Consider the following 26088-nt stretch of genomic DNA (forward strand, 5'->3'; position numbering starts at 1 on the left):
TATATAGGAGGTCAGACTTGGATGATCAGAGAGTTGTCTGGTCTGGGAATCTGAGAACCCTGTTAACGCTATATTGAGGTACCAAGAGGGAAGGGCTCCCATTCTGTGAGAAAAATATAAGAAATCTTGCCACTGTCAGATGGGAAGAAATGGTGGTGTGCAGATATTGCTGATAAATTGACCTTGAGACATTCACGAGATCTAAATACCATAACTACCTGGCACATGCTGGGACTATCATGATCATGAACCTGCATTTTATTTTAGCTTCTTCAGACTTCTCAGTATAATGGGGATTGGAAGAATGACGTACATTAGTCCTGGTGTCCAGGCAGATGGCCAAGACATTTGACAGGAAGCCAGACTGGTGTCTCCCCTGGAGCTTGACACTTGCTCTCATCTGTGTCAAATAGGTCTAGGGATGTGTATCCCCCACTTGTGAAAGATGTTCTGCATCAGTGAGTTCTTAATTCATTATTTGCACATCTGAGGTGTCTTTGAACCTGTTTAAAGAGGAGAAGACTTCTTGTGGGACCATGACCAGCATGTGCGTGTGGTATTTGTTAGGTAGATGTGTTGATTTCAGCCACCTTTTTTATGGCACATAAGCAAAGTCTGGTAAACAGTGTCACGTAGCTGCATGAGGCTGTGTCCCTGAAGTCAGAGGCATGCTCTTATTGAGGTCTGAGTGAGTTTGAAGGTGGTTGGTTGAGGTTTGCTATAGCTTGGAATCTTTTTTGTAGAACTTAAGCTCTCACTGACCTGAAAATCTAACATGTATCCTATTAATTCATATCTGTTGATTTGGAGTAAGTGTGTTGACTTTGCTACAATGGGTCTCAGTTTTAAGGTTACTCAAATCAGGTCATCTGGTAAGGTGAACTCCTCCTGGATCAGCCAGTCAGCAAGATACTGGCAAACCTGGATCCCTTGTCTGCTTAGATGAACTGCCATGACTGCCTAGCACAGGGATCAGCAACCTTTAGCCCACAGCCCGCCAGGGTAAGCCCCCTGGTGAGCCGGGCTGGTTTGTTTACCTGCTGTGTCTGCAGGTTCGGCCAATCGCAGCTCCCACTGGCCGCGGTTCGCCACTCTAAGCCAATGGGGGCTGCAGGAAGCCGTGGCCAGCACATCTCTCGGCCCACACTGCTTCCTGCAGCCCCTGTTGGCCTGGAGCGGTGAGCCACGGCCAGAGGGAGCTGCGATTAGCCTAACCTGCAGATGTGGCAGGTAAACAAACCAGCCCAGCCCGCCAGGGAGCTTACTCTGGCAGGCTGTGTGCCAAAGGCTGCCAATCCCTGGCCTAGTACTTGGTAAACACTCTCAATGCTGTGGAAAGACCATAGGGCAGGACCCTGTACTCAGAGAGATGTTCCTACTAGGAATCTGAGGCATTGCCTATGGCCTGGTTTTATATATAGATGGAAATAGTCATCTTGAAGTGGAGAGCCACAAGCTAGTCTTGAATCTAATGAAGAGATTACGAAGACCAGAATCATCCTGAACTTGAAACGACATATAAAGTTGTTGAGACAAAGGGAGAAAATGCAATGCCAACCCTGGCTCTTCGGAATGAGAAAATAGTAGGAATAAAAACTCCTGCCCCTGAATTCTAAGAGCACCTCCTCTACTTTTGAGTTATTGAAACAAGAGGCTCACTCCCTTCTAGAGTATCTCTTGAGAGATCCCTGATGAAAAGCGAGGAGGAAGGAGGGTGAGAAGCAGGAAGGGACTGGAATTGAATTCAGTACCCACTGCTGATCAACAGTAGGACCCACTGGTCCAAGGTGATTCCATTTCAGAATTCCCAAAAAAGAGATGGTTACTGAAGGGGGGGAAATTAAAATAAAGATCCCCAGGATGTTCTGTCAAGGCGTTAGTTTTACTGCCAGGAGAAAGATACTGATGGTGCTACAATTTAGAGAGGCACAGGGTCATCTGCCCAGAAATCCTTGCTTCCTCCTTGGTGGTTCCAAAGTCCTCTGAGGATTGTAGTAGTATTGAGCAGAGTGATGCCATCTGAAGGAGCTCTTGGGTCCGTCTTGCTTCTTTCTTAGGGCTGGGATGTACAGGCTCAGGGAACGCAGTATATCCATGGAGTTCTTCAATGAGTGGATTGCCTTATTTATCTTTAAAAAGTCATTGCCCGCCAAAAGAAAGTCCTCAATTATGACTTGGAACTCCTTCCATATTCCTGATGCTTGGAGACAGGACAACCTCCTCATCACTACAGATGTGGCAATGATCCATGCTGCTGTACATAATGGATCTAGTGCTGCTTGTAGGGAAGTATAGGTTATCAGCTGTGAGAGGAATAGTGTGAGTGAGAATACAGACCTTGCATAAACGTTACTTTTATTTTGCATGGCTTTTATCTTAAGTTTTAAAAGTAAAATTTACCCCACAAGATGGAAATTTCCAAAGATATAAGCTGCATATCTTATGAACTGTTCTTAGAACTTTTGCCAAATTGTCTTGTTTGCAAGAAAAGTCAAACCTCTGTCATAAGATGTCCTCATTTATTTTTAACATTACTGATGGATGCATGTTGAGTTGCTGCTGTTTTTGCCACCTGTTATTTCCGTAGAATTTTGATGGCCTGTTTTCCATTAATATTGCCAGATGTCAGTGCAAGATCTTCTCATCCCAAGTGGGGGCCTTGTGAACTTCCTCAAGTGGTTTTGTGCCTCTTTCATTTTGATTTTTTTTGTTGAGAGGATCGCGTGTGTGTGTATATATGTGTGTGTGTGTGTGTATATATATATAAAAAATTGTTGGCTTAAGCGTGACTTTTCTAATCTGACACTAATCTAAATATTATCCGTCTCTAACCTAACTGGGCCAGGCTGTCTCAGTCCAAGTCATACTTCTGACCAGATTGGCCTGAAGAGTTTTGAAGATGGTGCTACAAAGGGGAGCAGTTGAGCCATTTGAGGGAGGACTGATGTGCCTGTTACCCAAGGTTTGCCACTGTAGGGGAAACAAAGTGAAGACAGCAACAAACAGACTAAGCCAGTCTATGACTAGTCTGCCAGCACCTGAAGAGCCTGTTAGCATGAAAGTGCTGTGCCCAGCTATATCTCCTGTTCCACATGAGTCCAAAGACGAGAAGAACTGAAGAGTTCCAACACCTGTTGGGTTTTTTCTTTTGTTTTTATTAACTAGGAGATATCTCAGCCTTTTGATTTTTTTTTTTGAAGGTTTGAAAGCATGGCTGTATGCATGCATGCATGTATGAGCATCTGTAAAGTCCACATGGGAAAGCACCAGAAAAAGAGTTTGCCGAGTTTAAGCAACCCCTAAACATAGTCCTTTAAAAGATACGCATTGGATGTGTGTTTCTTAATTTGTGTAGAATCATAAAACTGTCAGCTGTGAATTGTTAAGTGAGAATTTCCAAACTTCTGCTTATCAGTGTACTACTCAGATTTGTATTATCTGTGATGGGGGCGGCAGCTGTGGCACCAGAACAGACACTCATGCTGGCTGTTCTAGCACCACAGCAGCCTCTGGTGGGCAAGAGGCGGAACTGCAGCACTACTTAGGCAAAATGTATTTTAGGTGGAAAAATAAAAAATTCTAAGCTCAGTGTTGAAAAATTCCCCCAGAAGTAGAGTTCATCACAGCATCCTTCTAGCGGAGCCAGGTTAGGACAGAGTGGGCCACACAGTGCTGCTGGGGGGGGGGGGGGGTCACAGACAGGGATTCAGAATGGCAAGTGGGGGGACAGACTGGAGCATGGGCTCAGGAGCTAGTGGGGTGACTCTGTGAGCCTGGGGATGGGGAAGGTGGGGCTCCAGAGACCCAGGGGGAGGAGCGGCGCAGGGACAGGGGCAGATATGCCTGACTGAACGGGAGAGGCTTGGAGTCAGCTAGGATCTGCCTGGGGGAGACTTTCCAACACCCTAACAATTTTCCTCCCCTCCCCCAAAGAAAAACGTCCCAACAACCTCCAGGTTCACTCCTAGGCTCCTTCCCTCTCCCTCAGCTCTTCTGTTACCCCTGATTCCCCAAAGCCTTTGCACTGCTTCTGACAGGTACAGGAAATACTGTTCTGTGTTATAATTTAAGTGAATTACAGAGTTCTGTATTAATATGCCTAGTAAGGAATCTGTTTAAAAAAAAAAATCTTTTTTGGCGGGGGGGGGGGAGGTCTGTATTGTTAGACATACTTGCTGACAAATATTTTGAAGTGAATTACCAAAATAATAACTGGTATGATTATATAGTGTTGTTTTTGACAAATACAATATACAGAATTTTTAATTTTTTGGCGCAGAATCCCCCAATAGTAGTGTTTATAATCAAGTAGACAGAAACTGGTTGGTTTTGTTTTTTTTTTTTTAAGGATTTATAAGGATTGCTTATCTGTAAACTATAAAAAGGAGTCAGAGTATCAGCTGTGTTAGTCTGTATCTGCAAAAAGAAAAGGAGGACTTCATAGATTCATAGATACTAAGGTCAGAAGGGACCATTCTGATCATCTAGTCCGACCTCCTGCACAGCGCAGGCCACAGAATCTCACCCACCCACTCGTATGAAAAACCTCACCCATGTCTGAGCTATTGAAGTCCTTAAATCATGGTTCAAAGACTTCAAGGAGCAGAGAAGCCTCCCTCAAGTCAACCATGCCCCATGCTACAGAGGAAGGCGAAAAACCTCCAGGGCCTCTCCAATCTGCCCTGGAGGAAAATTCCTTCCTGACCCCAAATATGGCGATCAGCTAAACCCTGAGCATATGGGCAAGATTCACCAGCCAGATACCCAGGAAAGAATTTTCTATAACTCAGATCCCATCCATCTAATATCCCATCTCAGGGGATTTGGCCTATTTACCCTGAATATTTAAAGATCAATTACTTACCAAAATCCCATTATCCCATCATACCATCTCCTCCATAAACTTATCGAGTAGAATCTTAAAACCAGATAGATCTTTTGCCCCCACTGCTTCCCTTGGAAGGCTATTCCAAAACTTCACTCCTCTGATGGTTAAAAACCTTCGTCTAATTTCAAGTCTAAACTTCCTGGTGGCCAGTTTATACCCATTTGTTCTTGTGTCCACATTGGTGCTGAGCTGAAATAATTCCTCTCCCTCTCCTGTATTTATCCCTCTGATATATTTATAGAGAGCAATCATATCTCCCCTCAACCTTTTTTTAATTACGCTAAACAAGCCAAGCTCCTTAAGTCTCCTTTCATAAGACAAGTTTTCCATTCCTCGGATCATCCTAGTAGCCCTTCTCTGTACCTGCTCCAGTTTGAATTCATCCTTTTTAAACGTGGGAGACCAGAACTGCACACAGTATTCTAGGTGAGGTCTCACCAGTGCCTTGTATAATGGTACTAAAACCTCCTTATCCCTACTGGAAATGCCTCTCCTGATGCATCCCAAAACCGCATTAGCTTTTTTCACAGCCATATCACATTGGCAGCTCATAGTCATCCTTTGATCAACCAATACTCCAAGGTCCTTCTCCTCTTCCGTTACTTCTAATTGATGTGTCCCCAACTTGTAACTAAAATTCTTGTTGTTAATCCCTAAATGCATAACCTTACACTTCTCACTATTAAATTTCATCCTATTACTATTACTCCAGTTTACAAGGTCATCCAGATCCTCCTGTATAATAGCCCGATCCTTCTCCGAATTGGCAATACCTCCCAGGTTTGTATCATCTGCAAACTTTATTAGCACACTCCCACTTTTCGTGCCAAGGTCAGTAATAAAAAGATTGGTCCCAAAACCGATCCCTGAGGAACTCCACTGGTAACCTCCCTCCAACCTGACAGTTCGCCTTTCAGTAGGACCCGTTGCAGTCTCCCCTTTAACCAATTCCTTATCCACCTTTTGATGTTCATATTGATCCCCATCTTCTCCAATTTAACTAATAATTCCCCATGTGGCACGGTATCAAATGCCTTACTGAAATCTAGGTAAATTAGATGCACTGCATTTCCTTTATCTAAAAAATCTGTTTTTCAAAAAAGGAGATTAGGTTGGTTTGGCACTATCTACCTTTTGTAAAACCATGTTGTATTTTGTCCCATTTACCATTGACTTCAATGTCCTTAACTAATTTCTCCTTCAAAATTTTTTCCAGGACCTTGCATACTACAGATGTCAAACTAACTGGCCTGTAGTTACCCAGATCACTTTTTTTTCCTTTCTTAAAAATAGGAACTATATTAGCAATTCTCCAATCATTCGGTACTATTCCTGAGTTTACAGATTCATTAAAAATTCTTGCTAATGGGCTTGCAATTTCAGGTGCCAATTCCTTTAATATTCTTGGATGAAGATTATCTGGGCCCCCCAATTTAGTCCCATTAAGCTGTTTCAGTTTTGCTTCTACCTCCGATATGGCAATATCTACCTCTATATCCTCCTTCCCATTTGTCATGCTACCATTATCCCCAAGATCCTCTTTAGCCTTATTAAAGACTGAGGCAAAGTATTTGTTTAGATATTGGGCCATGCCTAGATTATCTTTAACCTCCACTCCATCCTCAGTGTCAAGCGGCCCCACTTCTTCCTTCTTAGTTTTCTTCTTATTTATATGGCTATAGAACCTTTTACTATTGGTTTTAATTCCCTTTGCAAGGTCCAACTCGACTTTTAGCCTGTCTCACTTGATCCCTACATGTTCTGACCTCAATTAGGTAGCTTTCCTTGCTGATCCCTCCCATCTTCCACTCCCTGTATGCTTTCTGCTTCTTCTTAATCACCTCTCTAAGATGCTTGCTCATCCAGCTTGGTCTACAACTCCTTCCTATGAATTTTTTCCCTTTTCTTGGGATACAGGCTTCCGATAGCTTCTGCAGTTTTGATTTAAAGTAATCCCAGGCCTCCTCTACCTTTAGATCCATAAGTTCTTCAGTCCAATCCACTTCCCTAACTAATTTCCTTAATTTTTGAAAGTCAGCCCTTTTGAAATCAAAAACCCTAGTTGCAGATTTATTTTTGTTAATCCTTCCATTTAGTTTGAACTGAATTAGCTCATGATCACTTGAGCCAAGATTGTCCCCTACAACCATTTCTTCTATGAGGTCCTCGCTACTCACCAAAATTAAATCTAAAATGGCATCCCCTCTAGTCGGTTCAGCAACTCCTTGATGAAGGAATCCATCAGCTATCGCATCTAGGAAAATCTGAGCCCTATTATTATTACTAGCACTGGTCCTCCAGTCTATATCTGGGAAGTTAAAGTCTCCCATGATCACGCAGTTTCCATTAGTATTTACTTTATTAAAGACATTAAAAAGGGCTCTATCCATATCCAAATTAGATCCTGGAGGTCTATAGCACACCCCAAGCACTATCGTAGGAGAGGCTTTACTAGTTTTCTTCCCCAATGTAATTTTTGCCCAGACGGACTCTGTCTTATCCATTGCATCGCTTCTTATTTCTTTACATTCTACCTCATCATTGATATACAATGCTACTCCACCCCCTTTACCTTTTTCTGTCTTTCCTAAACAGCACATACCCTTCAATACCTGTAGTCCAGTCATGACTACTATTCCACCATGTTTCTGTTATCCCTATAATATCTGGTTTCACTTCCTGCACCAGTAGCTCTAGTTCCTCCATTTTGTTACCTAGACTCCTCGCATTGGTGTACAAACATCTTAATTTTTGCTGTTTGGACTCGCTCACATTTTGTACCCTATTAGGCACAGTCATTCTACATCCAGTATAACCTATTAGACTAGTATCCACACCGCCCTCGCTCCTTATATACCTTCTCCTACCCACGGCTGTATCCTTTCTTACTTTGTCTTCTTCCCTCTCAATGCTAAAATCTGGCGTGGAGATTTTCTGGACATCTCCCATCCATCTCCCCCCAATTCCTAGTTTTAAAGCTCTTTTTATCAGTTGTGCCAGCCTCGATCCTAGAAGTCTATTTCCTTCCCTACTCAGATGAAGTCCATCCCGAGAGAACTGACCTCTGTCCGTGAATGCCTCCCAGTGGCCATACATCCCAAAGCCCTCCTTATAGCACCACTGCCTAAGCCATCTGTTGACAGTCATAATCTTGTCAGACCTTTGTTGCCCTTCTCTAGGAACAGGAAGGATCCCGCTAAAGATCACCTGAGCCTCAATTTCCTTAAGCGTCTTCCCCAGCCTAGCATAGTCTCCCTTAATACTTTCCAGCGAGAATCTAGCCGTATCATTTGTTCCCACATGAAGGATAATTAGGGGATTCTTTCCCGCTCCCTTTAGGATCCTTTTCAACCTCAGGTCTACATCCTGTATCCTAGCACCTGGAAGACAGCACACCCTTCTATTCTCAGGATCAGCTCTAGTTACAGGCCTGTCTATTCTTCTCAATAAAGAGTCCCTGATCACATAGGCCTGCCTTTTCCTGGTGACAGTGCTATTCTCCAGTCTCTCCCCTGTTCCCTCTGGCTGCAAGTTCTTTCCATTCCTATTTTCCCTTACAATCTTCTTCAACCCATCCTGTATCCTCCTGGGGCTCATATTTGGTGTAGTCTCCCTTGACTCTCCCCCTTTTTCTATAGGACTAGCCTCTCTTTTCTTCCTTACCCTTCCACCTTCAACAAGTACCTGCTGAGCCCCTTCTTCATTTTCCAACTCTGCAAACCTGTTCCTAAGCTCTATTTCTCCTTCACTAGCCCGTCTTTTTCTCTGCCTGGTTCTTTGAGTCGCATGTTTCCACTGACCACTTTCCTCATCCAGTCTCTCCTCAAAATTCCCCAGCCCTGCTTCCATCTGTGAGTCTGAGCTTTTCCCTTCAGATACCTCATATCTTTGTTCCATTATCTGCTCAAACCCCTTCCTAAACTCAACCAGACTTTCTACCTGCATCTCCAAACCTCGGATCTTTTCCTCCATCAGCTCTATCAGACGACATTTCATGCAGAAAAAACTCTTACCGGTTCCCCCCTCCAGGATCATGTACATACCACAGCTTCCACATCCAGTCATCCTCAGTGTCTTTTACTGCAGGAGTCACTCCCACAGCTGCCTCTGTATCTGTCATCTCCTTCCCACCTAAATCCTGTTAATCTGGGAAACACAAGCCACACCAAAAAGACCACCCCCCAGCAAAAGCAAACCCCAAACAAGCACCACAATCCAAACTCCCCTTGCAAACTCCCACTCAAACTCCCCTGTTTAGAGCTCTGTTTGTTAGCTCCTGTTCCGCTGCAGCTGTCTGTGCCGCTGGCTGGCTACCTTTATAGGGCCCCTAGTCAGAAGCCCCACCCCCTAAGCAGGGCTCAGCTGCTCTCTCAGCACAAAGCCCCACCCTCTAATCAGGCTCAGCTGCGCTCCCAGCACACAACCCCTACACACACACACAAATACTAAAAATACAAAACCAAGTACAACTATCTTCTCCTCCAACAGAACTCCCACTCAAACTCCCCTGTTTAGAGCTCTGTTTGCTAGCTCCTGTGCCGCTGCAGCTGTCTGACTTGTGGTACCTTAGAGACTAACTAACAAATTTATTTAAGCATAAGCTTTCATGAGCTACAGCTCACTTCGTCGGATGCATGCAGTGGAAAATACAGTGGGGAGATTTTATTTACACAGAGAACATGAAATAATGGGTGTTACCATACACACTGTAACAAGAGTGATCAGGTAAGGTGAGCTATTACCAGCAGGAGGGCAGGGGGGTGGGGGAACTTTTGTAGTGATAATTAAGGTGGGTCATTTCCAGCAGTTGACAAGAACATGTGAGGAACAGTTTGGGGCGGGGGGGGATAAACATGGGGAAATAGTTTTACTTTGTGTAATGACACATCCACTCCCAGTCTTTATTCAAACCTAAATTAATGGGGTCCAGTTTGCAAATTAATTCCAATTCAGCAGTCTCTCGTTGGAGTTTGTTTTTGAAGTTTTTTTTGTTGAAGAATTGTGACTTTTAGGTCTGTAATCAAGTGACCAGAGAGACTGAAGTGTTCTCCGACTGATTTTTGAATGTTGTAATTTTTAACATCTGCTTTGTGTCCATTTATTTTTACGTTAGAGACTGTCCGGTTTGGCCAATGTACATGGCAGAGGGGCATTGCTGGCACATGATGGCATATATCCCTTGGTAGATGTGCAGGTGAACGAGTCTCTGATAGTGTGGCTGATGTGGTTAGGCCTTATGATGGTGTCCTCTGAATAGATATATGGACGCAGTTGGCAACGGGCTTTGTTGCAAGGATAGGTTCCTGGGTTAGTATTTTTGATGTGTGGTGTGTCTTATTTGTTTCAATAATTTGTTTCATTGTCAGAATCTGTGTGGATGTGAACCAGTTCACCTAGGAGCCTAATCAGCTTTCTTTAAATTAACTTTTCATTTTCACACAGCTGCCCTTCATTCATTATAGATTTTAGTTTTTCCCTGTGTTCCAAAATAAACCTGTTCATAAACTGACACTAGTGTAAATAATTATATTTTCTAAAGCGATTGGTAATTAGCTATGCATCTGGAGGCTGGCTGAAAAACAGCCTTCATCCAAATAGGTCCAGCTTTAAGGTCTTTCTCCCTAAATGTTGATTTGAGAAGCCCTTGTTTTAGCATTGGATCTCTGCAGAGTAGCTACAACAAGAGATCCTTGTTACAGGGGGAGAATAAAAGTACTCAGATCCTTTGGAAGGGGCTTGATAACTTTTTGTCAGAACATTTGGGTATGGCTTGAATTGATGCAGAAGGTCTTTTGGAAGCTCCAGTAATCCCCTTATTTATCAGTATGGCCAACCTACCAAGCAAGGAAGGGAGAATGCAGAATGTCTAGCAGTTTGTGTGGTTTCTCTTGCACCTCCTCCACTGTTATGTCAAGAGCCTCTGCCATGTGTTTAATATGTAGGAATGCCTTAAAATCATCAAGTGTAGAAGACCTTGAATGACCTGCCTCATTAGGGAAGGATAAGGGAATTATGGCTGGGATTAATTGTTCTCCCTCATCTGCCTGGTGTACGTATCTCTCTTCCTCCCGTCTCTTTAGTATCTGGTGCTGTATTAATTTGACCGGGCTGGAAAGATCTATGTTGCCTCTTGGGAGAAGAGGATCTAGCCCTGGGAGAGGGGGCAGTAGCTACTGACATGCAAGTATGGAGGTTGCATACCCCCAGGTGCCTAGTAGGGCCAAGGTTGATAGGCACATGAATCTTGGACTGGTAGAGGCAGAGAAGGATACTGGGGGGCTGGTCTCTGAGGTCCATGCCTTTTCCTGTTGAGAGCAGTCCGTAGAGTCCCTCCTGGATTCCCATTGTGATTCCCTTGAAGGGATAGGAGGGTGAGTGGGAAAGGAACCCTCCTGTACACCGATGGGGAGGATGAGAAGGAACACACCATCTCCACAGGTGAGGCTACCCTTTCAGGCATATTAAGGCACTCTGATGTCACTTATACTCAAGTAGGCGATAGAGTTGGTATTACCTATTTTGTTTGTGTTACTGAGGTCTCAGTGACGAGTAGTCTGACCAGCACCTTTCAGCCTATCCAGCAAAGTGACTCCTGTATTGGGGCCCACAGCTAAATCACCCAGAACACACATGTGCCCTAGGTGCGCATGAGGAGGTAACTACCAGAAGAAGGATGTTGCAGAGGTGCAGTGGAGGTACTATAGGCACCTGTTTAGTAGTTGGTACCAAGGCACCAGAGGGTTCTTTCTCAGGATGTTGGCTGCCCTTTGAGTTTGAGAAGAGTGAGACCTATGCTGATTTTTGTATCTATTTTTCATAGGGACTGCGGGAGGGTGACTGTGTCTCAACTCAACTCGGGAGTGATGATCCCTCCTGCACCTTTCTGAAGCTATTGCGACAGAGATTGAATCCCATGACTGGGGTCCAGTGTTTCCTTGGAGCTTGGGGTAGAATCATGGCTCTTCAGGGTGCTTATTAAGAGGGACTGGGCAGGGGACTGTGCCTTTGTTACGTCCTTCCCTTCCCTTTACGTCCAAAGAGGCCTCCCTGGAGCACTCAAGAAGGAATAATCTCAGTTGGGCTTCATGGGCCTTTGGAAAATGAGTGGCAGATGGAGCAACATTCTGGAATATGCCCCTTCCCTAAACAAAAAACACCTAGAATGCCCATCACTTAGTAGTATAGAAAGTCATATGAGGGGCAAGATTTAATCTCTGGATTTTTAGCACAGTGGTTTAGTTTTTCTTTATTGGTTTCTAGGAAAGCAGGCGGACAGTGCAGCGGTTCAGTCTTGCTGCTATGGGTGGTAAGAAAGAACTGAGGGACAGTAGGGACTGCATCTGCCCTTTTATACCCTTGGGTGGTGGGAGGACCTGTAGGGGTGTGGCCCCAATGGACTCTGCTGGCCAAAAGAATCCAGTCTCTCGTGCGTGAGCACCAAAGGGCAAACCAAAGAGGGATCCATGTGGACAAATACTCAAAGATGAAATATGACTTACTCATTTCCCAAGCTATAAAATTTCTTCTCAAGCCTATCTTCAAGAAAACAGTCTTTATTTGCCCAAAGACAAAAGATTAATAGAAGAAAATAATTGTTTGTCAGCATATCTTCTACATAATATTTATGTCCATATTCTTAGAGGTCAAAATATTAGAGAAGCACTTGTTTTCAGTTTTTGTATAATGGCTTTTTAAATTCCTTCCTTGTTTGGTGAGGATTCTTCGGTGTCCTTTTCTGTACATTCCTCGTGAAGCTCTGGGACTGCCACTGTCAGACAGAGGTTACTGGGCAAGATGTACCATTGGTTTGACCCAATATGTCAGCTCTTATGTTCCAAACTAGGTACTGATCCAGCCAACTCAGATCACTAATGCAAAATCTATCTCCCGCCTCTCCTCCCTCCCCCCCCCCCCCCCGCTAGAAGTCATCTACTATGTGTTTATCAGTTCAAATTTAATGTGAAGCCTTGTATTTCTTTATTGGAACAGATTTTGATAATGGAACCTGTCATAAATATAAAGGGAAGGGTAAACACCTTTAAATCCCTCCCGGCCAGAGGAAAAACCCTTTCACCTGTAAAGGGTTAAGAAGCTAAGACAACCTTGCTGGCACCTGACCAAAATGACCAATGAGGAGACAAGATACTTTTAAAGCTGGAGGGGGGGAAAACAAAGGGTTCTCTCTGTCTGTGTTGCTTTTGCCGGGACTAGAGCAGGAGTGCAGGTCAGAACTCCTGTAAAGAGTTAATAAGCAATCTAGTTAGATATGTGTTAGATTCTGTTTTGTTTAAATGGCTGATAAAATAAGTTGTGCTGAATGGAATGTATATTCCTGTTTTTGTGTCTTTTTATAACTTAAGGTTTTGCCTAGAGGGATTCTCTATGTTTTGAATCTGATTACCCTGTAAGGTATTTACCATCCTGATTTTACAGAGGGGATTCTTTTACTTTTTCTTCAATTAAAATTCTTCTTGTAAGAAATTGAATGTTTTTTTCATTGTTCTTAAGATCCAAGGGTTTGGGTCTGTGTTCACCTATGCAAATTGGTGAGGATTTTTATCAAGCCTTCCCCAGGAAAGGGGGTGTAGGGCTTTGGGAGATTTTGGGGGGAAAGATGTTTCCAAGTGGGTTCTTTCCCTGTTATATTTGTTAGACGCTTGGTGGTGGCAGCAAATAAGGTCAAGGGAAAAAAGATAAAATAGTTTGTGCCTTGGGGAAGTTTTAATCTAAGCTGGTAAAAATAAGCTTAGGGGGTTTTTCATGCAGGTCCCCACATCTGTACCCTATAGTTCAGAGTGAGGAAGGAACCTTGACAGAACCGCATATATTTTCTTAATTCAGATTCAATTTGAGAGCTATTCCCTGGCTGATAAGGGAGCAGGGACACTATGGGCTGAAAGTATAATGTAACATTTGCTTTAAAATTATTTGTTTATAAAGTAATAAATCTTCATGGAGTTTATCAAAGGAGAAAATGTCAATGAGGAAAAATGCCTTATGGTTTATTAATTTTCTATACATATTTGATAATAAATGTCTCAAGAAATGTAAAATAGTCCCAATTAGGGAATGATCCTTTCATCTCCAAGGACGATAGATAAGGGAAAAGGCCAAATTTGGTTGGTTGTTCACGATTTCTTATTCAGGTTCCCAGGTAATAATGCAAAGGCTGAAGTTGGTTATTTGCACATTGTGAATCTGGGAGCAACAACTATACTAAATTCATATTGAATTTCATAATACATAGTACTTATCCATATATGAACTGCACAACTGCCCTGTTATATTGCACTTGCACAGTTCCCCACTGTACTGAGGGAATAGCAATGAGGAACAAGGCTCTTTCTGGCTGGGGAAAGGTTTTACTTCTAATTCAAGTACATTGTTGTTGCAGCTGTAGTATTTGAGTGTTTTGTTGCTTTGAAGATTGTGCCACATTGAACTGCTGTCTGTCTCTTTGCAGTGCCAATCTTTCCAAAGCCGCTTGGGGAGCTCTGGAGAAAAACGGCACCCAACTGATGATTCGTTCCTATGAACTTGGAGTCCTTTTCCTGCCTTCAGCATTTGTAAGTTCATAATTCAGCAACAAAAGCCAAGATACTGTGACAGTTTGCAAATGCTGATATCTTCCAAAAAGAGGCTGTAACCACATTATTCTATCTCATTATATACTTATTTATTTTATTAATTTTGGGAAGGCGGGGGGAGTTTTAGTAGTTTTTTAGAGTTATAGAACTTAATGCTTTAAAGAAAACCCCCATGTTTACCCATACATCAGGCAGGAATTTGGGTTTTCATAGTTTTTCAAAAAATTTCAAAAAAAATTCAGAATCTTTTGCTAACTCCTCTTTGAGATTACTAGACACAACGAATCTTGCATTGTGGCAGGGGGTTAGACTAGATTAACATTGAGGTCTCATCTAACCCTATGGTTCTGTGATTCTTATGGACAGACTCTGTGGTAACTCAGCAGAAATGTGTGTCATGCTTTCAAAGCTAATTAATCTCTATTTTTAAGATCTTTTGCTGCACCCATTTTTTTGAGTACAATGTCCTCAGAAAGAGAGAAGCATATTTTGCCACACATAAATTGTCATTTGGAACTGAAAATAAAATTTCTAATCCCCTCTGATCGCTCACTTTCCTGAAATCCACTGATGATGGCCATTGATGGCAATTCCACCTTGCTCTTTCCCAGACTCACTGCTTTGTAAGGGCAGATTTTCAAATTTCTTTATTACTGAGGTATCGGTAGTTTCCAATCTAGTTATCAAAGGCAAAATTGGAAAGTTTGAAGCATTGCTACTGGATATACTCAGTAGATATTATCTCTCAGAACAGAGATTTTATGAGGGGAAGCAGTAGAACAGAGTACTGAGAGTGAGGAGGCCTGGGTTCCTTTCTTATTTTGCTACTTGGCTCGTAGGACAAATAAGCAAAAATGTTCAAGTACATCCACTAAATTTGCGTAGCTCAGTTTTTAGTTACCTTAACACTTTTATGGTCTGATTTTTTCAGAGATATTAAGCATGCACAACTCCAGTTGAAGTCGGTAGAAGTTGCATGTACTTATCACCTCTGTCAATCAAGACTTAGCTATGTCTGGTTGGGTACCCAAATTTAGAGAAAACGTGTTTGAAAATTTTGGCTTTAACGTGTGTGAGCCTCGCTTTCCTCATGCAAAACCGAGATAGATTTGTAAAGCTGTGTGACATCTTCAGATGAAAAATGCCATATAATTGCGAAGTATTAGTATGTTGTTGCTGCTTTGTGTTCTACTTTTTGTAGATGAGCATACTAAAAATAATTCCTAGGTAGAAAACAAAACAAATCCTCAAAGACTGGATAGTGCTACATGAATCTATTGCTATCAATATGAGAACAGCATCAACAGTTGGTCTTTCAGAAAGTGTTCAAATTCTCTCCTGCCTAAAAGCCTACAAAATTCATCCCTATTCAGGGAGATGTTTCTCTGGCAGCCAGAGAAACCAATCTATAGGATAAAAATTCTTCGGTGTATCTTCCATGGGAACAAAATTTCTCTTCATCCCTCCAAGATTATGTTCACCAAGCACATAATTTCATCATTTAATTTGACAGTATATAACTAACCAACAGAGCACTTTTAAAGAATGAGATTTTATGAAAATATTTATGCATAATAATTTGTAATTACAGTCTCTAATTGCTACGATAGAATTGATAGTTTCCTGCTTTGGCTTTTTATCATGGGAAAAGTGCCACATCACACTCTTGACACTTACTAAGCAATTGAAAGCAAGTACTGGGTGACTTCCAATGGTGGTGGCATTTCCCTGATTTTTTTTAATCACTAAAATCATTAGGAAGCAAAACATGTTGCTCTCAGAAGTCCTTATGAATTACCTAAGACTCGTAATAACACCCTCAAATGCCGTTGTTCTGATGTACAACAGACCATTTTAGTGACAATGCTGGGTTGTGAAATAAGAAAACCTCATAATTCACTAGAAGGGGTGATCATTTTGGTTTCAATAAACTCTACAAGAAATAGGAAAAAGAAGCTCATTTTAATAACTGCTGATGATAGTTTCTGCCTGAGTCATTTCATGTCTATCGCTTGGCTGGGCCAAGATTTATTTGATGACTTTGTCAGCAGCTGACCTCAAGGGAGTGAACAATGTTCTGGCTAACTGGCTTTTGCTGTCTACAGCTGCTCCCAAGCAAAGTGAGCTTACTTAAGACAGTGGTGAGGCATTTAAAGGACAGATCTCTTTGTATTATTAACTCAGATCTACTCAGCTATTACAAATGGAACAAAGTCCAGTATGTGTAGGCAGTGGATTCCTGCTCTGTTTTCTTGCTTTCCCACATATATGCATTTACCAATCTTAAAAAAAATAATTCAAAAAACACAGGTGGGGACTAGCAGAGGCAAGTCCCCTCAGTCAAAACGGACTATGCTTATTTGAGAATCTGATGACTTGAGTAACAAGTAGAAATAAACTTGTTTCCCCAGGGCCACTCAATAATAATAACGAGCTGACAACCCTGGCGGTTGCACATGTGTGATTCAGAAAGTCATGTGCCTCCATACGTCCCAAACATATTGACGTAACCAGAGCTGGTTGGTGTGGGATGGAGCTGGAGCTGGAGCCTAAGACCAGGAGGAACCTGGTGCATGGGCTCCCTATGAGATGAAGCCCGTGTCTCTGGGGAGGGGCAAAATGGAAGCAGAGGCAGGGAATAGCGGAACCCCATGTGCCAGGTTGCAGCGCCACTCAAATTTGGCCTGGCCTGGCCTGGCCTGGCCCATCGTCCCTCCATCATGCCAGCAGGGAGGGGGCTCTGCCATTACATCACCCAGTTATGCTAGTTACTGCCTCCCCTATTGCAGAGGGGTGTCCTGACCTGCTCGCAACCAGAAAGCGGCCACAGTCAGTCTGATTGTGGGAACTGGGAACCAGTGGGATGGCAGGAACCAGAGCTGGCTGGTGTGGGGCAAACCCCCTCCTTCATGAGTGATGGAAAGTATAATGAAAGTGGTATTTAGCAGTGACCACACAACTTTTCCAAGCCCATACATTTAATCATAGAGTAAAAAATATTACAGAGGAATCCTATTCAAACAAACCAGATTTAAACCCACACTAAACCAACCAGAAATCACCCATTTTCCACAGAAGAGTCTGATAGGCCAACATCCCTTCCAACCCTTCAGCAAAAGTTAGGGCCACCTCCTGTTGCTTGAGAAGAGGCAGCCCCGTCAGTTATATCAGAATCTGCAAAATCCAAGTGATATCTTGTTTTGAAAAGGCTGTAGCCCGTAGGTTGCAAAGAAATGTAATATAATGTGAATTATGCAAATACGCATATAGTACAAACTAGTATTGGGTGTTATCTGCTGCAGACACAGGACTTGAAATAGTAGCTGTAAAATAAGTGTGTTCTCCTTCTACCAGCTGCTTTAATTTATTGTATGAGGTTGAGGATATGAGTCTGTTTCTTCAAATCCCAAGATAAATGAGAATAGGAACCGTAAGGAATTTGCAGAAATTGGGGACTTTCCCTGCTCCGTTTACATTCAGGACCTAAGCAGATCATATTCCTTTCCCTGGGACAAACATGCTTACCAACCTTCCCTGGTTACATGGTGTGGGCGTATTCCTAGTATGTACCTACAAGTTTTTAATTGTTACCCTTACATATATCACACAGGTTTCAGAGTAGCAGCCGTGTTAGTCTGTATTCACAAAAAGAAAAGGAGTACTTGGGGCACCTTAGAGACTAACAAATTTATTAGAGCATAAGCTTTTGTGAGCTACAGCTCACTTCATCGGATGCATTTGGGGGTCCCCTCTGTTTTTTCCACCAAATGCATCCAATGAAGTGAGCTGTAGCTCACGAAAGCTTATGCTCTAATAAATTTATATATCACACAGTAACTCCGATGACCAACTTATGATACAAGTTTTCATGTGATGCCTTGCATGGCATTCTTTATACATAAATACCATGACAGCAATGTGTTAGGTCTAGTGAATTTATCGGGCTTGATAGTTACTGTTACATGATGGTGAACGCTTTGCCAGTAGGTTTGAGGGCTCTTCGGGTCACAAACATCCTGGGAATTTAACTCAGTTTTTTTTATAGACTCACTGTTAGAGCGTGAAGTGCTATTTCTGCATTGCTTGTTTTGCTTTCTTTTCATTTCGATAACTCCAAGGTCTTTCAGGCATGTAATGAGAGATTCCTATAATCTTGGTTCCAGAAACACTCCATCCTATTACATTTTGAGGGAGAACATTGTGCCTTTCTATCCACAAAGGCCTACTAGAGCTCGCCAAAGATAAATGGGCTTGCCCCTCCATGTTTCAGCCTTTGGAAAGTGGTGCCCAGCAACAGAGAAGGCAAGCTGCCTTAGAGTAAGAAAATAGGCAGTATGTGTGAGGATGATGGAAAAGAAACATCATGATGTGAACTTCCAGAAAAGGGATGTAAGCATTTACAAAAAGTTAATTTTTAATCAAGAGACGCCTGTGATCTACTGTCGGCACCAGCTGACTTTTCTCCAAGCACTAAACTTTGTAAATGATGACAGCTGCCCTCTGTTGCATAGAACAATCATTCGGCATATTTTTGTTCGTCTGCAATAGTGCACTGGGCCAGGCCCAACGCTGTAAGTGGAATGACTGCATACATTCTGGAAAACAGTTTAAATCGGAAAAGATTTGGCAGTCAAAGGACTTCAAGCAAAGAGAACCGATGTACTTTCAAATTTGTATCTAACATGGAAGAGGAGAAGGAAGTGAGAGGATCCTGACCAGCAGAATTCTCAGATCAAGAGGGATGAAATGTCATGTAAATGCCTTATCTTCAGCTAATATCAATAATACTGTTACCATGTTGCATGAAGCAGGGAAAGAAAAGTTAGAGAATAGAATTGGTGGGAATGGGCAGAGCTAGGTTGGCATACCAAGAGCTGAAGTGCAGTGAGCCTCTCTTAACATGTAGGAATTGGAGAATGCACTGGGTATGTTTCAGACCACTTCATCCTTTTTGTACTCCATAATTCTCTAATAGAAATGAGGCTTTTGAAAATATTGTTTCTTGTGAAACTGGTTACCCTTCCATTCCCCCTTTCTGCTGGTGTTCCTGTTCTACAATAATAGGATGTTAAAACCATGCCAGTGCTACCAAAAATCATTATAGCATATTAAGCTCTACAGGAAGTACCTCTTTGGGGTGGAGAGCACCCATGTGAGACTATTATATGGGCAGATTGCAAATTTTGAGACGTACTGTGAACAGCAGTGTCAGGAAATTGCCTAGCAAGATCAGGATTGGTAGGGGTTGACTGGGGAAGGAATAAGAGAAAAGACTTAGAAGTAGGGAAGAAGGACTTTTCCACTCCAGGTTTTTCCATTCTGTCTTGGAAGCAGCACTTGGTCCTATAAGCACCCAAGATTATTTAAAGCTGACCTAGTATATGTCTATACAGCAACTAGACACCCACGACTGGCCTGTACCAGCTGGCTCAGGCTGTAGAGCTGTTTCATTGCTGCGTTAGACTTCCATGCTCAGGCTGGAGTCTGGGTTTTAGGACCCTGCGAGGTGAACGGGTCCCAAAGCTCAGGCTCCAGCCTGAGCCCAGAAGTCTACACAGCAATGAAACAGCCCCATGAGCCTGAGTTGGCTGGAACAGGCCAACTGCAGGTTTTTCTTTGCTGTGTAAACATATCCCTAGTTACATGCTGCTAGTTAAACTTGTCTGCTATGTGTTTTGTGTGAAGTTAGAGAACGTTACTTCTCGGAGCAGGAGAATGAGATCTGGATGTCTGTTAGTCAAGGTTACAACATGTAACCTCTGTATCTTATTCCAACATGCTTTGTGAAAAAAAGTTTAAAATGTCTGTCGTTAGAGACTGCCAGTTAATATTGTCAAGGCTTAAAATGCCTATTGGTTGAGTGCTCTTTGAGCAAAGTAATTCTGAAATCATGTAATTGAGCCATACTGACAGGAAAGGGGCGCGGGGGGGGGGGGGGAGAAAAGGAGAGATTATAAAAGGAAAGGAAAAATCCAGGAATGTGACTTCTCTTCCTTTCCTAGGGAAAATCAAGGAGAAAATGATCTGAGCTAGCCATGAGGGTAAGGTAAAAGAGAAGGAGCAGGGAAAGACAACATAGACAAAATGAAAGAAGAAGAGAGCATAAAATCAAAGGGAAATGCTTCTCTATCTTATCTTTAAAAGGAAGTTAATTTATTAAATAGAAAAGGAGAGAGACAGGGAGACAACAGAAAAGGTGGGGGAAAAAGTTGGAAATAAAAGGATGAAATATGGACGACAAGAGTGTCAATAAATGCTGTATTTCTACAATACACATTCTTGTGTTCTCTGCTTTCTCTGGAAAGCATCCCATTGCTCTGGGCTCTGGGATTGAAGAGAGGTGATGTCAAGAAAAGCGATCAGCCAAGACTTGCATCAAATTTTTATTCAGATTGCTGGGCATATAACTAGGTTACTGGGCTAGCTATTTTTAAAAATTAAGACACCACAATGACAATTACTTTTCCAAATTTTAAACCATGTAGTTGTCATTATATTCAGAGATTGCATACATGAGGATATAAGAACACAATATTTGCTATACCTGGTCAGATTACTGGTCTGCTGAGTTCACTATCACGATGCTGGAAGAGGAAGCTAAAAAACTCAGCTCCAGAATTGACAGCAGGACTAAGAGCGAGATCTATTTGGGGGGGACCCATCAGTAGATCAAGTCAGATTTGTATGCTTTCCAATTTTTATGAGCTAGAACATCCTAAGGAAGTTGCATGAGTTACCTTTCCAATCCAGACCGAATATGAATCTTAGTTAGTTGTGTTTTATAAATTTTTTCTTAAACCCTAGTAGCTATAAGATCCCTGGAGGTGAAAACTTTCAAGACCTATTGTCATGATGCCTAATTAATGCAATAGGTAGTTGACTTTTTTTACTCAGTAATCCAACTTCACATCCTCACATATACCCCAGTTTTCCTATAATCTTATGTGTCCATAAATTGTTCTGTTCTAAATTTGAAGTTTATTTCATGCTGTGCATTTAGGTTAATATAAACTTGGGACCACAGCTTTGATCTCACTGAATTTATTGGTAAAACTCCCAGTGAATTTACAGATACCTGCAGTTGGCCCTTAAAATGTATTTTAATATCCATTATCCTGCAGCATGGCCCCTGTTCTTTTCTCCTCCTCTTTCTTGCCACTATCCTATTCAGGGTCATTGACTTTTTTATAGCCTTTTTCCAAAACTCATGATCATACACCAGGCTGTCATGCAGACTGATCTCTGAGGAATGCTGATATTTAGTCAATGTACTGAGGCTAGTCTCCCCATTGAGTGCTCCCCTTGAGTCTCCCCCTTAGGGCTAGTCTCCCCCTTAGTCATCTTCCATCCACAATCATTGCAAGAATCATCCTGAATATGCCCATACCAATGTAGCCCAGCCTCCCTCAACTTGTCTTCAGTTGGAGCAATCCATACTAGTCCTCTTCCAATCTGATTTCATTTCCTATCATGAAATGTGCAATGATTTGTCCATCTCAATATCTTCATTTCCCTCCCAATTACATTGATTTCCTTTCTTGTGGCTGGCAAAGTCTCTGTTCCATATGTTAGGTAGGATCAAATTTATAGTTTTATGCACTCTACTTTTTAATTTTATTGGCATTTTTTGTCACTGAGAACTGGGGTCCCACCATTTGCACCAAACAGCTTTAGTATGATGCTGGGCATCACTCAGGATGGTGCCATTGTCAGCAACCATTGAACGTAGGTATTTTAATTCACTCTTCTAAGCTCTCTGCCTGTGATAGCCTTTATGGTGAAACCCCCTCCCTCACTAATCATGGCCTCTGTCTTACCAACATTCACTCTTAATGCATCTCACTCAAAACCAGGTTGCCACTGCTCATAGTTGGCTTAGTTCATAGGGTGTCTGTCTTCCACACATCACTAAGTCATCAGCAAACAGCATGTTTCAAAGCAGCTCTCATTCTGTACTCACTTATATCCTTAATAGCAAACAAAAAGGGGCTCAATGTTGATTTCTGATGCAGGCCAATGTTCACTGGACATTTTGGCACACTTTTCTCTGTCTAAAGCTCCACCAAGCTAGTTCTCATGGTACACTATTGTAAACCTTCAGGTCCACAAAGACCATACTCAGTTGCTGTCCATGTTCTCTGAACTTCTCCATGAGAATTTGAAGAGTAAATATGACATCAATTATGCTCCTTCCTGGCATGAAGCTGTACTAACCCTTTCAAGTTTCAACCATGCTATGCAGACACTTTTCAGTAATCTTCTTCTGTACTTTCATAGCATGTGATGTCTGATTAATTGGACAATAATTAGCACACAGTGTAGTATCTCCTTTGTGTTTAAAAATAGGCTCCACAAGACTAACAGCATTCTTCTGGCATTTTTCCTTTCTTGAGAATACCATTGTACAGACTTGTAAGATACTTGATGCCTTTCCTTCCCAGTTACTTCACCATAACCACTGGTACTTCATCTGGCCCAGGTACTTTCTCCGTTTTCATTTTTCCTAAGTGCCTTCTTCCTGTATGCAATATATCATGCCCTGGTTCAGCTTACGTTTTTAATTCCTCCCTTGGATTCTCCTCATTCATCGCTCTTCTAAATAGTCACTCCAAACTTTGTTGATTGACGCACCATATTCATTTCTAATGTTAGCAAATTCATTCACATCCCTCATCATTTTCTCTCTTACCTTGATGAGTCTATAGATGGTCTTCTCTCCCTTATGTTCTCCTAGTCATTTATATAACTTGGTCACTGAAACTTCTTCCAGTCAGCATTCCTACATTCCAACTTGCACATCTCAGCTTACTCACTCACTTCCTTAACTTTAGTGGCCCTTGCCTGGTTACAACTATATACGTTGCTTGCGGGAAATGCCCTAGCCCTCTGGGGTACGTTTGACATGGACATTGGTTCATGTAAGCATATCTATTGGACAAACTTTCCAAGTTGGCTTACCAAGACTGACACCTTTGGTTTGAAATCAAAGTTTTCCTTTTAAATCAAAGCTACCCATCTGCCCCAAGGGCCTTGTTCTGTCCTCCTTTATTAGATAAGAGTCCATTATCACTTAGGCACCATCTCCTAGCTTCTTGCCTTCCATCTCCATAGCTCATGGATGCTCATTATTTCCAGTCATGGGACAAAATGGATATCTTCCTCCAAATTAAGTTCTACATTATTTCATGGGCTGGCCAGCAGGAGCCACCCTAGTGTAATTTTCTTTCCTTTCCTCTACTACTAACTGAAATGAAGCGTCATGATACTTTGAGTTTCCAGAACATCAAGAAAAAACATCAAAGACCACTTTTCTACATCGGTCTTCCTTGTTGCAATACAATGCATGAGTTTCACCTCACTAGCTATTCAACATACCATTCACTTTTCAAAACAGCAACATTTTGATCAAGTAAAAATTTAGTAGAGAACAACATGAAGTAGTTGAGGATTACTGTACATAAATGCTACTGTCATTTCAACCAACATTTTCAGTTAATTATGCCATAAACAAAGGAGTATCTGAAGGGCTATTTGACACTGTGCTTGTATTGTTACAGAAACAATAATCCAGGAGTCTAGCAAAACTCTGATAATGCCAGATGTCAAAGACTAACGAATAGCACAGCTAAGATAGTGTTTGTAGAGGACTGTGTGTATTAAAAGGATGGAAGTTTATTCCTAGTCTTAAGAATACTTTTGGAAGAGAATATTCTGTATTTTTCAAAATTTTTTTTTTTTAGATTTGTGTCATTTAAAAAAAAAATAGACTATTTTCACACGCAACCCAAAAGAGTCTCAATTTCTAAAAGGGTTGGTTTTGAGTAATTTGTTACAAAAGTCTGATGATGGAATAACCTAATAGCATCTGCCAAATCTGTCTGAAACACTTCAAGGCCACCTTGTCTTCCTTGTACTGCATACCTGGATGTTGCGGGGGGCGGGGTTTTCAAATTGCTAACCTCTAAGGTTCCATTTTGTATAGTGATGCCTGTTGCCAAACTTTGTAATACACTTCAGAGGTTTCTTTTTTTCATACCAGAGTTTTCAAAGCTTCAGTGAACTTCACAGCGTAACAGTGCTATGTTATCCAAAAGTCCCTGGGAGATTTGTCTTTTGAAGAGATGTTTGTGTCCTCATTACAAATTTAGTGTTTTTATTTGGATTTTAACTGCATACTGAATAACACACACTTCTGTCATCTAGATAATAAGTTTGTGATAAAATTAAGCAGAGGAAAGAAAAATATTTTCTCCACATTAAAGTTTCAATCCTAAAACTTCCATGTCATGTGACCATGACTTGGTTTACATGCAAAACCATCTCTTCAGGCTGTGACTGGATACACTGCCCATTTGGGTCCTACAAGATTCTCAGGAAGTTTGTATGGGGTTTCCCGGGTAAAGACAACTCCCAAAGCCTTGTTTTCCCTGTTTGAGTATAGAATTAGATTAGTAAAAGTTTACGTGACAAGGAGGGTGGGTGCAGATAGGACTTAACCGCCATCTTGGCCCTACATGTGGAATATCAAGAGGAAAAAAGGACTGGAGCAGGGAAGGGAGACTGCTCCTATCGTGAGAGCCCAGGCTTTGGTACGCTGTTTATACCTCAGAAAGAGAAGGAAAGCTTTTTGTATTTCAGCTACTCTCTTTGATGGTGAGGAAAATCCACGCTAGGATAAGGTGAACGTTTTACTTTCATAAAACTAACAAGTCGGTCATTTCCTTCTGTGTGATTTTTCACAGGGATTGGATACAGGTTACTTCCATGTGAAGAAGAAAATGTTTTCAGGAAGTAATGAGCCAGTGACCTCTTTTCCTGTGCCTTATGATCTACCCCCAGAGCAGTATGGAAGCAAAGGTAAGACGTACCTCTTGAAAGAAAAAAAAAAAAAAAAAAAAAAAGTGAATGCTACACTGAGGCCAAATTGTTTTGTCCAATTTCAAATCTGCTCATGTGCTCTGCATTCCAAAGCTTGACTCTGACATTACTATGTTGGCATTTCACTTAGGACAGCCCTCCAACAGGTTGCTTTGTGGTTTGAAAGCAAGGGATTAGGAATTTTTTGTGGTGTTACTTGTGAGAAGTGAAAGCATGAGGGGGAATACAGCAGGGAGGTACAAGCCTGTAGGAGCAGGAAATAGTCAGTCTTGTATTCACTTCTAGCATGGTGTTCAGGGTCTCTATAAACTTCATAGGGGTTTCTGTTTTGTCTTGGCAGATTTGATGGGTTTTTTTGTTTGGACAGGTGAGTTAAATAGTCTTGTGATTCCCCTTCCCATAGTAAGGATTGGGCAAGTAGACTTTGTTCCCAGGCAGATACTCTGTTATGATGACTTCCCAAAGCTGCCTTAAGAGAGTTTAGGGGTTATGGGAAATCAAAAACTTTGGGAGAAGGAAAGCAGAGATATGGAGGAGAGGAACAATTACATGGTGACTGTGGAAAAATGACGCACAAAAAAAGTTCAGAGAATGTGAAATAAGGAAAAAAGGGTGAGAACTAAAATTCAAAAGAAAAAATAAATCCCATAAGTAGAGCTACGTGTCTGTCATGCAGGTCACGAAGTCACAGATTCTGTGACTTTCCATAACCTCTGTGACTTCTGCAGCAGCCAG

General features: G+C 41.9%; 1 protein-coding gene across 4 annotated transcripts in view; it reads left to right on the top strand.

Annotated features, from left to right (window-relative positions):
* The window catches only part of TDP1 (tyrosyl-DNA phosphodiesterase 1), a 131143-nt gene that overhangs the window by 84858 nt on the left and 20197 nt on the right, over positions 1-26088 (top strand). For 3 of the 4 annotated variants that reach the window (XR_005293668.2, XR_005293667.2, XM_038406931.2), the window contains exons 14-15: positions 14352-14454; positions 25218-25332. Coding sequence is in view for 1 of the 4 variants with exons in the window: in XM_038406931.2 (XP_038262859.1) it covers positions 14352-14454; positions 25218-25332 (218 nt within the window). In the remaining 3 variants the exon portion in view is untranslated. Of the gene's footprint in view, positions 1-14351; positions 14455-25217; positions 25333-26088 lie in introns of those variants that run through there. The other variant, XM_043517811.1, reaches the window with a different exon arrangement.

Source organism: Dermochelys coriacea, chromosome 6, assembly GCF_009764565.3.
Source record: "Dermochelys coriacea isolate rDerCor1 chromosome 6, rDerCor1.pri.v4, whole genome shotgun sequence".
In the NCBI taxonomy this organism is placed as follows: Eukaryota; Metazoa; Chordata; order Testudines; family Dermochelyidae; genus Dermochelys; species Dermochelys coriacea.